The sequence below is a fragment of the Pristiophorus japonicus genome, chromosome 24 (assembly GCF_044704955.1).
Source record: "Pristiophorus japonicus isolate sPriJap1 chromosome 24, sPriJap1.hap1, whole genome shotgun sequence".
Taxonomy (NCBI): domain Eukaryota; kingdom Metazoa; phylum Chordata; class Chondrichthyes; family Pristiophoridae; genus Pristiophorus; species Pristiophorus japonicus.
Genome location: NC_092000.1, coordinates 11,106,702 through 11,120,120, shown reverse-complemented (window position 1 = coordinate 11,120,120; position 13,419 = coordinate 11,106,702). Strand labels below are relative to the sequence as shown.

General features: G+C 48.9%; 1 protein-coding gene across 2 annotated transcripts in view; it reads left to right on the top strand.

The window, feature by feature from the left end:
• The window catches only part of LOC139237929 (sialic acid-binding Ig-like lectin 8), a 44,969-nt gene extending 32,569 nt beyond the window's left edge, over window positions 1-12,400 (top strand). For both annotated transcript variants that reach the window (XM_070867248.1, XM_070867247.1), the window contains 2 exons: window positions 5,848-5,916; window positions 11,265-12,400. In XM_070867248.1, coding sequence (XP_070723349.1) covers window positions 5,848-5,910 — 63 coding nt within the window. In that variant the 3' untranslated portion in view covers window positions 5,911-5,916; window positions 11,265-12,400. The remainder of the gene's footprint in view (window positions 1-5,847; window positions 5,917-11,264) is intronic.
• Window positions 12,401-13,419: the final 1,019 nt, after the last annotated feature.

Sequence of the window (13,419 nt, the reverse complement as noted above, 5' to 3'; positions counted from 1 at the left end):
AGCACATTCCCAGGTGCTGGTCATGGAGGTCTCCTAATAATTTGGACCTGAATTTATTTGGTATAACCACTCTTGCACCCCACATGATACAATCTTTATCGACTGATAATTCATTCTTACGAATGAAGAATGGATGAATATCTTTGTCTATTCCCTGCTGGTTTGGCCATCCGTTTGCAATATAATCATACACCTTTGACATAACTGGGTCACATTTCGTTGCTCGCCCAATCTCTTCAGCTGTGACTGGCAGTTCATCGATGGATAAAAAATAGAACACCTCTTCCCTATCAGGTGTAACTTGTGATGTGGAAGGCAATCTAGACATAGCATCAGCATTACTGTGATCCGCTGATCATCTGTATTCAATATCATATATATATGCTGATAAAATCAAAGCCCATCTCTGCATTTGGGCTGCAGCTAATGTTGGAACTGGGGACTTTGGATGGAGGATTGCTGTCAGGGGCTTATGGTCTGTAACGAGAGTAAACTTACGACCATACAAGTATTTGTGGAACTTCTTGACCCCAAAAATTAATGCCAAAGCTTCCCTTTCGATTTGCACATAATTACGCTCACTGGCACTGAGAGTGCATAAAGCAAAAGCAATTGGTCTCTCCTCCCCACTACTTAATACATGAGAGATTACTGCCCCAACTCCATATGGAGAGGCATCACATGCTAGCTTAATCTCCTTAGATATGTCATAGTGAACTAACATGGTGCTCTCTACCAAGTTGTTTTTACACTCCTTGAATGCTGTATCACATTCTTTTGACCACTTCCAATGGACCTGTTTTATCAATAATTCATTTAGTCGATGTAATACTTTAGCCAAATTTGGTAGGAACTTCCCATAATAGTTCAAAAGACCCAAAAATAATCGAAGTTCAGTGATATTCTTGGGAGTGGGTGCATTTCTGATTGCATCCAGTTTTTCCTTGGTTGGATGTAAACCATCTTTGTCTACTCTGTACCCTAAGTACTCCACTGAGTTTGAAATAACTCACATTTGTGAGCAGCCACTCGTACACTGTGCTTCTCTAGCCGTTTGAGGACTTCATTCAATATGTTATGAATTTGCCTATTTGGTGCTGAAATGAGTATGTCATCTAAATAACATACTACCCCTTCAATACCTTGCAAAATCTGGTTCATTACCCCTTGGAATATGGCAGGGGTGGAAGACACTCCAAATGGTGGCCTATTAAATTGAGATAGGCCTAGATGTGTATTAATAGTCAAGCATGACTTGGACTCCTTATCTAGTTCCAGCTTTAAGTAGGCGTTCGTCAGATCCAACTTTGAGAAGATCTGACCACCTGTCAATGTTGTCAACAAATCTTCTACATTTGGCAATGTATTGGGGACATTACTCTCTGGAACCTGGTTTACGGTTACTTTATAATCACCACACAATCTTACCTTACCATCGGACGTAGGTACATCGATCTATCTTAGAAATAATGCTCTCAGTCTCTAGTCTTTTGAGTTCTTGCTCAACGTTCTCCTTGAGTGCATATGGTACGGAACGTGGCTTGCAATAAACCAATCTAGCGTCCTTCTGTACCCTGACATTCACATTGACGCCTTGGATCGGACTGCCTGTTTTGCAGAACACCTTCGGACAATTCTTGATGACATCATCCTTTCACACAAATCCCGTTTTGACACAAAAAATCTCACTCCAATCCAGTTTGTGATCCCAACCAATTTCTTCCTAGTATGGTAGGTTTGTCTCCTGCCACTACTATTAGAGGCAAGCTCTGAACTTGATCCTTGTATCTCACCAGTACGGTGATACAACCTACCACCAGAATGTTCTCTCCCGAGTAGCGTCACAGCTCTATCTTGGCTTTCTCCTATGGGAAATCCCGCAATTTGTTGCGGTATTGCGACTCCGGTACTACACTCATGGACGCACCAGTGTTGATTTCCATGGGTATCTTGAATCCTGCAACATCTATGTGGATTATGATACTTTTCAAATCGCTGTCTGTTAACCTCATGCTCCTGATGATATTTAACTCTAATATCTCCTCGTCCTGTTGTTGTTCTTCCATGCTATGTAGTCTCTGGGGATTTCTACCCATAGCTTTGAAAGCTGGTTAACCTTCAGTCGACATGCCTTCACAAGATGCCCAGTTTTCCTGCATTCTACCTTCACATATGGGCAGTTCATTGGATATATTCAAGAGGGAGTTAGATATGGCCCTTACGGCTAAAGGGCTCAAGGGTTATGGAGAGAAAGCAGGAAAGGGGCACTGAGGTGAATGATCAGTCATGATCTTATTGAATGGTGGTGCAGGTTCGAAGGGCCGAATGGCCTACTCCTGCACCTATTTTCGATAGGGGCGACGTCCCTTCGGCCTGGGATAGGGTCGTCGCCCAGAGACAGGATGCGCTGGGAGGGCCGGGAGCTACTGCGCATGCGCGCAGCCGCCACTGTGCACGTGCTCAGCTGCCGGCACTGTTTTTGGCGCAGGGCTGTAGCTCCGCCCCCAGCAGTTCCTGCTGGGCCGCGCCAAGCTAGAAATGGGCCTACAGCTATCTGAGAGTCGGGAGGTAAGTATTCGGCGCAATTTTTGTTCTACAAATTAGGCGGCCCTCTCCGATGTACGCCGCTGTAGCGGGAGTCCGAAACTTGAGCCCTATGTTTCTATGTTTCTATGTTTCTATGTTGAGCAATGTGTTGTCCCAGGCACCGGTAGCAGGATGTCAATGCTCTGTTCCCATTTCCAGTTTCTGAGACTTTGGGGCCCCACTGCCTTTTACTTTGAACCTGCAGGCGGTTCATCTCGGTTGTCTGATGACTGAAATTAGTATGAAATTCTTGGGAATATTGGTCGGCCATGCTCATCGACCAAGTTGTCAGAAGTCAAGTCAGGCGTTGTCAATAACTTCCTTCTGATCGCATCATTTTTCATCCCACAAACAAAGTGGTCTCGCAATGCTCGGTTCTGAAAGTCTCCGAAATTACAGTGAATAGATAGCTTTTTTAATGCTACAACGTACTCACTGATATTTTCTTCGGCCTTCTGATTTCGTATTCCGAAACGATAACTTTCAGCAATTTCTAACGGAACGGGGCTGTAATGTTGTTCTAGCTTAGTTAGAATCTGTTTCAGCGTTGTATCCTTTTGCTTGTCAGGTACAAGAAAATTTATTAGCGTTTCATACAACTCGGGCCCAGCCTCAGTTAAGAATATAGCTCTTTTTCGTTCCAACACCGCCCGGTTATTGTATTCATTATCGGGAATTTCGATAATATTATTTGCAGTGAAAAACATTTCTATCTGATAGACATATGCTCTGAAACTTTCACAGTCGCGTTCCCCCACATGTCCTATAGCTCCCTTAGGGGCAGCCATTTTGACTCTGGCAGTTTCACCAAGTGTGCTCGTAATTTACCTCGGATTTGTAGCTATTTCCAAAAACAGAGAAGCTTTCAAAGTCTCTCTGTCAGCTGGCTGAATCATTCACCACCAAAAATTTCAGCTTTGTATTATCTGATTACATCCCATTCCCGACGCCAATGTCATATCTTAGAGAGCACACACATCACAGAACCTGTAAAATGGCTGCAGGTTCTGGTGACCCCTGACCTGCTGGTCAGGTAACCTGCTCTTTATTAACAGCACTAGCTGCAGTAACACAAGCATCCACAGTGTGGAGCTACAGACATTACAAGAGGGCTGTCCGATGAGGAGATATTCAGTAGAAGGGGCGTATACTCTCGAGTTTAGAAGAATGAGAGGTGATTTCATTGAAACACAGGATTTTGAGGGGGATTGACAGGGGAGATGCTGAGAGGCTCTTTCCCCGGGCTGGAGAGCCTAGAACTGGGGGTCACAGTCTCAGAACAAGAGGTCGGCCATTTAGGACTGAGATGAGGAGAAATTTCTTCACTCAGAGGGTGGTGAATCTATGGAATTCTCTACCCCAGAGGGCTGTGGAGGCTCAGTCTTTGACAATATTCAAGGCTGAGATCGATAAATTTTTGGACTCGAGTGGAATCAAGGGATATGGGGATCGGGTGGGAAAGTGGAGTTGAGGTAGAAGATCAGCCATGATGTTATAGAAACATAGAAATATAGAAAATAGGTGCAGGAGTAGGCCATTCGGCCCTTCGAGCCTGCACCGCAATTCAATAAGATCATGGCTGATCATTCACCTCAGTACCCCTTTCCTGCTTTCTCTCCATACCCCTTGATCCCCTTAGCCGTAAGGGCCATATCTAACTCCCTCTTGAACTGGCATCAACAACTCTCTGCGGTAGAGAATTCCACAGGTTAACAACTCTGAGTGAAGAAGTTTCTCCTCATCTCAGTCGTAAATGGCTTACCCCTTATCCTTAGACTGTGTCCTCTGGTTCTGGACTTCCCCACATTGGGAACATTCTTCCCGTCAGAATTTTATATGTTATATGTTTCTATGAGATCCCCTCTCATCCTTCTAAACTCCAGTGAATACAGGCCCAGTCGATCCAGTCTCTCCTCATATGTCAGTCCAGCCATCCTGGGAATCAGTCTGGTGAACCTTCGCTGCACTCCCTCAATAGCAAGAATGTCCTTCTTCAGATTAGGAGACCAAAACTGTACACAATATTCCAGGTGAGGCCTCACTAAGGCTCTGTACAACTGCAGTAAGACCTCCCTGCTCCTATACTCAAAACCCCTAGCTATGAAGGTCAACATACCATTTGCCGCCTTCACCGCCTGCTGTACCTGCATGCCAACTTTCAATGACTGATGTACCATGACACCCAGGTCTTGTTGCACCTCCCCTTTTCCTAATCTGCCGCCATTCAGATAACATTCTGCCTTCGTGTTTTTGCCACCAAAGTGGATAACCTCACATTTATCCACATTATACTGTATCTACCATGTGTTTGCCCACTCACCTAAACGATCCAAGTCACCCTGCAGCCTCTTAGCGTCCTCTTTGTAGCTCACACCGCCACCCAGCTTAGTATCATCTGCAAACTTGGAGATATTACAATCAAATCCTTCATCTAAATCATTGATGTATATTGTAAATAGCTGGGGTCCCAGCACTGAGCCCTGCGGCACCCCACTAGTCACTGCCTGCCATTCTGAAAAGGACCCGTTAATCCCGACTCTCTGCTTCCTGTCTGCCAACCAGTTCTCTATCCACGTCAGTACATTACCCCCAATACCATGTGCTTTAATTTTGCACATCAATCTCTTGTGTGGGACCTTGTCAAAAGCCTTTTAAAAGTCCAAATACACCACATCCACTGGTTCTCCCTTGTCCACTCTACTCGTTACATCCTCAAAAAATTCTGGAAGATTTTTCAAGCATGATTTCCCTTTCATAAATCCATGCTGACTTGGACCGATCCTGTCACTGCTTTCCAAATGTGCTGCTATTTCATCTTTAATAATTGATTCCAACATTTTTCCCACTCCTGATGTCAGGCTAACCGGTCTATAATTACTCGTTTTCTCTCTCCCTCCTTTTTTAAAAAGTGGTGTTACATTAGCTACCCTCCAGTCCCTTGAATGGTGGAGCAGGCTCGAGGGGCCGAATGGCCTACTCCTGCTCCTAATTCTTAAGTTCTTCCTGCAAGTTCTGGGAAACTTAAATCCATTGTATCTTCTGTGTTCCTCTCCATTAATTGAATTTTAAGGAATTTTGTTCCTGATCACTGAGAAGGTGATTAAAATGGATCTTTGACAGCCACTGGGGTAGCCCTCCGTCTCCTGTGTAATCTAAAATCCAGGTCTAATGACTGCTACTGAAAGGGATTGCAACAACTGCACCGGCTAGTCTCCGGACCCGTGCGTCTCACTAACTGATGCTTTTCATTTCTCTTTTAAGGCGAGTGAGGCCGTTTACGAAAACGTTTACAGAGTCAAAAGCTATAATCCAACGACAGCCTAGTTCAAGGTAAGCCATGGGGAATGAAAAGCGCAGCAGGAACAAGCAGCAAGCATCCCACCATCATCATCATCGTAGGCAGTCCATCGTATCGAGAATGACTTGCTTCCACCCCAAAAAGTGATGAGTTCACAGGTGTTTCAATGAAGGACCTAATATTTCCGATCCCGAACAACATCGTGAAGGGTGGAAGATGCCTGTGCGTGGATTTTTTTACGTGGGGTGGCTGTTGCACACCAGCCACCACACGGGCTTGACAGAACTAGGTCTTGGTCCAGTGACAAGGATTACCCAAGACAACTGGAGACCAGCTCTGCTGCACGGACCTAGTGCGCACACATATCGCAGTGTGGGCTGGGCCCGTGCTGCCCCTGGGCTCTCACCTCTCCTGGGCCCCGGTCACTTCCCTCGACGGACTCTTGCCGCTCCTTCGCCCCTCCTGCTGTGCCTGCCCGCGCTGCAATCAGCGACCTGGCTTCGCAGCCGTCGCCCTCCTGCAGCAGCACGCGCTGCTCCCTGCAGTGGTATACCGCCGCACGCTGCTCCCTCCGATGGCCCCGGCCTGCAGGCCGGGACCGCGTCAATTTCCGGGCCGGACCGCCGCATGCTGCTCCCTGCACTATACCGGTGAAGTACAGCTGGAGTCAGTTATCTAACAGACAGAACGTCCCACTGTGGAATAGAGAAGTAGCAACCTAAGTAGACCTAAGGACTTTGATATCAATGGGATGGAAGTCTTCGAGAAGACAAAAAGGCTCAGAACTGGGATGATACTTGAAATGCAAGGGTTTACCAGTTGGAAAAGGATGAACAGGATAGGTCTCTTTTCTGTTGAAAAGAGAAGGCTGAGGGGTGACCGAATAGAGGTCTTAAAAAATTATGAAAGGTTTTGATAGAGTTGATACAGAGAAAATGTATCCACTTGTGGGGAAGAGCATAACTAGAGGCCATCAGTATAAGATAGTCACGAAGAAATCCAATAGGGAATTCAGAAGAAACATCTTTACCCAGAGGGTGTGTGAGAATGTGGAACTCGCTGCCACAGGGAGTGGTTGAGGCGAATAGTATACTTGCAATTAAGGGAGAGGCTGGACAAGCATATGGGGGAGAAGGGAATAGAGGGTAATGCTGATAGATTTAGATGAGGAAAGACTCATTTAGATGAGGGAGGAGGCATCTCACTGCCCTCCAATCATCAAGATTCACGGCGTGGCCCTCGACAAAGTAGACCATTTCCCAAATCTCGGAAGCCTCTTATCAACAAAGGCAGACATTGATGCAGAGATTCAACACCGCCTCCAGTGCACCAGTGCAGCCGTCGGCCGTCTGAGGAAAAGAGTGTTTGAAGACCAGGCCCTTAAATCTACCACCAAGCTCATGGTCTACAGGGCTGTAGTAATACCCGCCCTCCTGTATGGATCTGAGGCATGTACAATGTATAGAAGGCACCTCAAGTCGCTGGAGATATATCACCAACGATGTCTCTACAAGATCCTACAAATCCCCTGGAAGGACAGGCGCACCAACATCAGTGTCCTCGCCCAGGCTAACATCCCCAGCATTGAAGCACTGACCACACGCGATCAGCTTCGCTGGGCAGGCCACATAGTTCGCACACCTGATACGAGACTCCCTAAGCAAATGCTTTATGCGGAGCTCCTTCATGGTAAACGAGCCAAAGGTGGGCAGTGGAAGTGTTACAAGGACACCCTCAAAGCCTCCCTGGTAAAGCGTGACATCATCACTGACACCTGGGAGTCCCTGGCCGAAGACTGCCCGAGGTGGAGAAAGTGCATCCGGGAGGGCGTTGAGTCCTTCGAGTCTCAACGCAAAGAGCGTGAAGAGGTCAGGCGCAGGCAGCGGAAGGAGCGCGCGGCAAACCAGCCCCACCCACCCCTTCCCTCGACGAATGTCTGTCCCCATTGTCTGTGACAGAGTCTGTGGCTCTCGTATTGGACTGTTCAGTCACCAGAGAACTCGCTTTGGGAGTGGAAGCAGGTCTCCCTTGATTCCGAGGGACTGCCTATGATGATGATGAGTATATACGCCGCAGAAGCAGGCCATTCAGTCAGCCCACCCTGGCTGCCGGCAGTGTTAGACGGTGATGGGTGACACCAGCGTGCTCTAGCTACAGGTGGACTCGTGCTGGAGAGAGGTTCTTTGTTTCTGTTGATCTTTTGAAATAAATGGCTGGATGTTTAGGCTTTTATGTTTTCGGGGCGATAATGGCGGCGGGGCGGGAAAGTTAGCGGCTGGGAATAGTTTGCGTCTTCGTTGTTAAGTTTGGGCACTGGGTCCTGAGTCGGGGGTGCAGCGCGAAGGGAGGCGTTGTACACCTCTCGTGGGCACTATCATGGGAAACTCCCGAGCTAAAAAGCCGGGCCGGGAGCGCTCCCAGAGATGCCTGGGATAAGGGGCGGGGGTGAGGGGAACCTAAAAAACCCCACAAAAACATTCCCAAAACATCGCCCACGCCACCACAACACAAATTGCATGAAAAAATTGAAAGAAAAACACACTTAAAATTACTTTAGTAGCACTTTACCTTCCTCCCAACGCCGGGTTTGTGGGACCACGCTGATTTCCCAGGCGGTCATTGTGGGCGCACTTCCGGGCGGACAGCTCGGGCAAGACTCAAATCTCGCGCCGGTGTCGCAACCAGGGGGCGTTGCACGCCGGACGCAGCTCTTCCCGGCAAAACCGGACCCGAAGATCGCGGCATGGCGCTGGAGACCTCATCGCCGCCTTTCACGCCGCTCCGGGGCGAAACCTGGAGCGCAAATGACCGGAAAATCCAGTCCAAACATTCTAAAGATGCTATTAAATGGTGCGACGCAGCAACTGGTTATGGGGCAGCACTCTGGGCTGCAGATCGATGATTCCCCAGACACTGAGCTCCGTAGTAATCCCTCTGGGGAAGGAGAATCGGAAAAGCAGTCAACTCAAACGTGCCATCGTGTTTCTTTTTTCGTTATTAATTCACTGGACGTGGTCGTCGCTGGCAAGGCCAGCATTTATTGCCCATTCCCATAATTGCCCTAAACTGAGTGTCTCGCTGGGCCATTTCAGAGGGCAGTTAAGAGTCAACCACATTGCTGTGGGTCTGGAGACACAAATCGGCCAGACCGGGTAAAGGTGGCAGATTTCCTTCCCGAAAGGACATTAGTGAACCTCCTAGAGGCCAGCACCAGGGTGACAGAGGCAAGAGCCTTGCAAACAATCTCTGCTGGTCCTCATAGATGTGGAATGGTAAAGTCATTTAGGTGTCAGCTGTGGTTCAGTGAGCAGCAGTCTCTCGTCTGAGTCAGAAGGTCATGGGTTCGAGTCCCAGGCCAGAGACTTGAGCACATAAATCGAGGGAGCGCTGCACTGTCGGAGGTGCTGTCTTTCGGATGAGACATTAAACCGAGGCCCCGTCTGCTCTCTCAGGTGGATGTTAAGAATCCCACGGCACTATTTCAAAGAAGATGGCAGACCGCTCAGAAAAGTAAAAAGGATTCAAGGGAAAGTGGCAAGTTGGATTTGAAATTGGCTCATTGGCAAGAAGCAAAGGGCGATGGTAGACGGGGTGTTTGTCTGACTTGGGCGGGACGCAAAACGGACGTCGCCCATTATCCGTTGCCCATTATACATCACCCATTATACGTCCCCCATTATACGCCCTGCCTGATATTCAATCCCACTGAAGTCAACCGAACTGAGCAGCGGTCCAGGCGTACGACGGTCGGAAGATGCGATAACGCCTGAATTTTACCGCCCCCCGCATGTGGAATATCATGTCCGCATGGGGAAAGATTGGCCCAGTTCAGCAAGGAGGAGATAATTAGGTCTCCGATCATAAAAGTAAGATGAATAGATGAGGAGACTCATCATCATAGACAGTCCCTCGGAATCGAGGAAGACTTGCTTCCACTCTTAGAATGAGTCCTTAGGTGGCTGAACAGTCGAATACGAGAACCACAGTCTCTGTCACAGATGGGACAGATAGTCATTGAGGGAAGGGGTGGGTGGGACAGGTTTGCCGCACGCTCCTTCCGCTGTCTGCGTTTGGTTTCTGCATGCTCTCGGCGATGAGGCTCGAGGTGCTCAGCGCCCTCCCGGATGCACTTCCTCCACTTAGGGCAGTCTTTGGCCAGGGACTCCCAGGTGTCGGTGGGGATGTTGCACTTTATCAGGGAGGCTTTGAGGGTGTCCTTGTAACGTTTCCTCTGCCCACCTTTGGCTCGTTTGCCGCAAAGGAGTTCCGAGTAGAGCCCGTTCCCAGTGGCAGTAAGATTAATGGCGCAGGTACGCTGTAAGATTCTTAAAAATACTGAAGGGCCCAGGGAGTTTGGGTGGAAGCAGCAAGCGAGAGTGAGCACTAGGGTGTGGAGCTAAATCTGATCTAAGCTGACACTTGGGGAGTGTCAGCGAATGCAGGGAATGTGGACTCGGGTGAACAGGAATAGATGGGATTTCCAATTAAGCAGGAAGGAGCCTCGTGTGGTTGGGGCGGATGCGAGATATAACAGCCCAGGCAGGTCCGGTGGGGCTGGGAGAGACCGCCGAGGCCACATACTTCTGTACCGTTTCATTTTGTTGGACGAAAGCCAAGTGCCCCATTCACCTCCTACAGCGTCAGCCCGTGGCTCAGTGGGCAGCACTCTCGCCTCCGAGTCAGAAGGCTGTGGGTTCAAGTCCCACTCCAGGGCAATTCTCCCCGGTGTCCTGGCCAATATTTATCCCTCAATCAACAGATTATCTGGTCATGCTCACATTGCTGTCTGTGTGCAAATTGGCTGCCGCGTTTCCTACATTACAACAGTGACTGCATTCCACAAGTCATCATCATCATAGGCAGTCCCTCGGAAGACTTGCTTCCTCTCTTAAAATGAGTCCTTAGGTGGCTGAACAGTCCAATACGAGAACCACAGTCCCTGTCACAGATGGGACAGACAGTCGTTGAGGGTAAGGGAGGGTGGGACTGGTTTGCCACTGCCGCTGCCTGCTCTTTCCGCTGCTTGTACTTGATTTCTGCATGCTCTCGGCGATGAGACTCGAGGTGCTCAGCACCCTCCCGGATGCATTTCTTCCACTTAGGGTGGACTGGTCTTTGGCCAGGGACTCCCAGGTGTCGGTGGGAATGTTGCACTTTATCAGGGAGACTTTGAGGGTGTCCTTGCAATGTTTCCTCTGCCCACCTTTGGCTCGTTTGCTGTGAAGGAGTTCCGAGTAGAGCGTTTGCTTTGGGAGTCTCGTGTCTGGCATGAAAAGTACTTCATTGGCTGTAAAGCACTTTGAGATGTCCGGTGGTCGTGAAAGGTGCTATATAAATGCAAGTCTTTCCTTAACTCTGATCTGTTTAAATTTTTTTGCAGCTCGCCAAAGAGAGACAAGCGGAAGGGTCAACATTCATCTCTTGTGGCTCAATGGAACAGTAGAACATGCCTAGCTACACTCACTCTGACCTGACGGTCTCCACCAGGGTCAGCAGGTTGCCCAGAAAAAAGGGACCATGGTCATTTCTGCTGCCTTGTCATGAACCCCGAGACCGTGTGACAATCATTCACCCTCCCTCAGCTGGTGGCGTTAGTTCGCTGGCCATGGTAAGACTCTGAGCTGCCGATGGCTGTCTGGCCGGACGCATGGACCCTCGACCCTCCTTCCACTGAGTTCCCAATCTCGACCTGCAAGCAGTGGGAAGCACGGCCTCGGGGAACATTGGAGTGACAACCAGCTGAGTGGCCAGTCGAGGGATGGCAGGAAGTCCCTCCCTTGCTCACCTGTTGCTGTCTCCGCCCGATCTCGAAAAAGCGGGAGAGAAAACTAGAATAATGACCAAAGAGAACTTCAGCGGGCAGGTCGGAAGGCCTCCTCGTAGCACTGCTCCTGGGCACGGCCAAGGGGGCCATCAACCGGTCCAGGCAGCGGGCGGTCGAGGGGATCGTTCAGCCCGACTGCCTGCCTCTCTTCCGCGGTTACATCCGAGCCAGGGTGTCCCTGGAGATGGAGCACGCGGTGTCCACCGGTACGCTCGTGGCCTTCCGCCAGAGGTGGGCGCCGGAGGGACTGGAGTGCACCATCACCCCCGGCAACCAAATTTTAAATTGAACCATTATTGTTAAAAGTTAATTTTTAAATTGTTGGTTTTAGTGCCCCTTTTTAATAAGGGGGCTTGCGGGTTGAGATTGGGAACTCAGTGGAAGGAGGATTGAGGGTCCATGCGTCCGGCCGGTCTTACCGCGGCCAGCAAACTAACGCCACCAGATGAGGGAGGGTGAATGATTGTCACACGGTTAGCCACTTGTGACCTTGATGGACGGAGGTGCAACTGCTGCCTGCAAAGAGACGGTGAGCTTCCAGGAGAGGAGGAAGAGGCCAAAGGGAACTTACTGTTTTTTTAATCATCTATTTCCACGATTTGCAATTGTACAATACATTGTTACTACATTAGTAATCACTCCGTTTGTCAGCAAGTTCAGAACTGATTAAATAAACTTTTATCTTCAACTATTTGCTGCTGACCAGGCTCCTGTTCTTTGCCTGCCATCTCACTGAGCGGACATTTTCAGACAAGGCCTCACTGGAGTGTCGATTGCTTTTACCCCCTCTCCCAGGTTCAAGACACAGATCAGTTGTCTCCTGAGCTGCTGTAAGCACTTAACTGGATCCCTTTAAATTTATCTGTTGCTTCCTAATGTCAGTGACACCCTTTCCCATTGACAGCTCTTCCTTGACACTGACAAGGGGATGAGGGGTTATGGGGAGCGGGCGGGGAAGTGGAGCTGAGTCCATGATCAGATCAGCCGTGATCATATTGAATGGCGGAGCAGGCTCGAGGGGCCGTATGGCCTACTCATACTCCGATTTCTTAGGTTCTTACGACAATTATTACTTATTAGCTGCAAGCCACAGCTCAGTGGGTAGCTCCCTCACCTCTGAGTCAGAAGGTTTTGGGCTCAAGTCCCACTCCAGAGACCTCAGCACAAAATCGATGCAGTACTGAGGGAGTGCTGCATTGTCGGAGGTGCCGTCTTTCAGATGAGACGTTAAACCGAGGCCCCGTCTGCCCCCTCGGGTACATGTAAAAGATCCCACAGCACTATTTAGAAGAAGAGCAGGAGATATTCTCCCCGGTGTCCCGGGCCGATATTTATCCCTCAACCAACATCACTAAAAATGGATTATCTGGCCATTATCACATTGCTGTTTCTGGATCCTTGCTCATCATCATTATAGGCAGTCCCTCGAAATCGAGGAAGACTTGCTTCCACTCTTGTTGTGTATGCAATAACTGTTAGACTGAGTACTGTTTAACTCCAAGAGGTATGACCTTGGCTCTGCTTTATTAAGGCCCAAAATGACTAATATACAAAATGTCTGGCCTTTTATACTTGGGCTGCACAGGCGTGCAGCCCAATGGCCTCCAACAGTGAAGCCATCTAGTGGCTGGTGATCCCAAAAGTACATACATGACAACTCTAAAAGTGAGTTCTTAGGTGACTGAACAGTCCATTACGGGAATTACAGTCT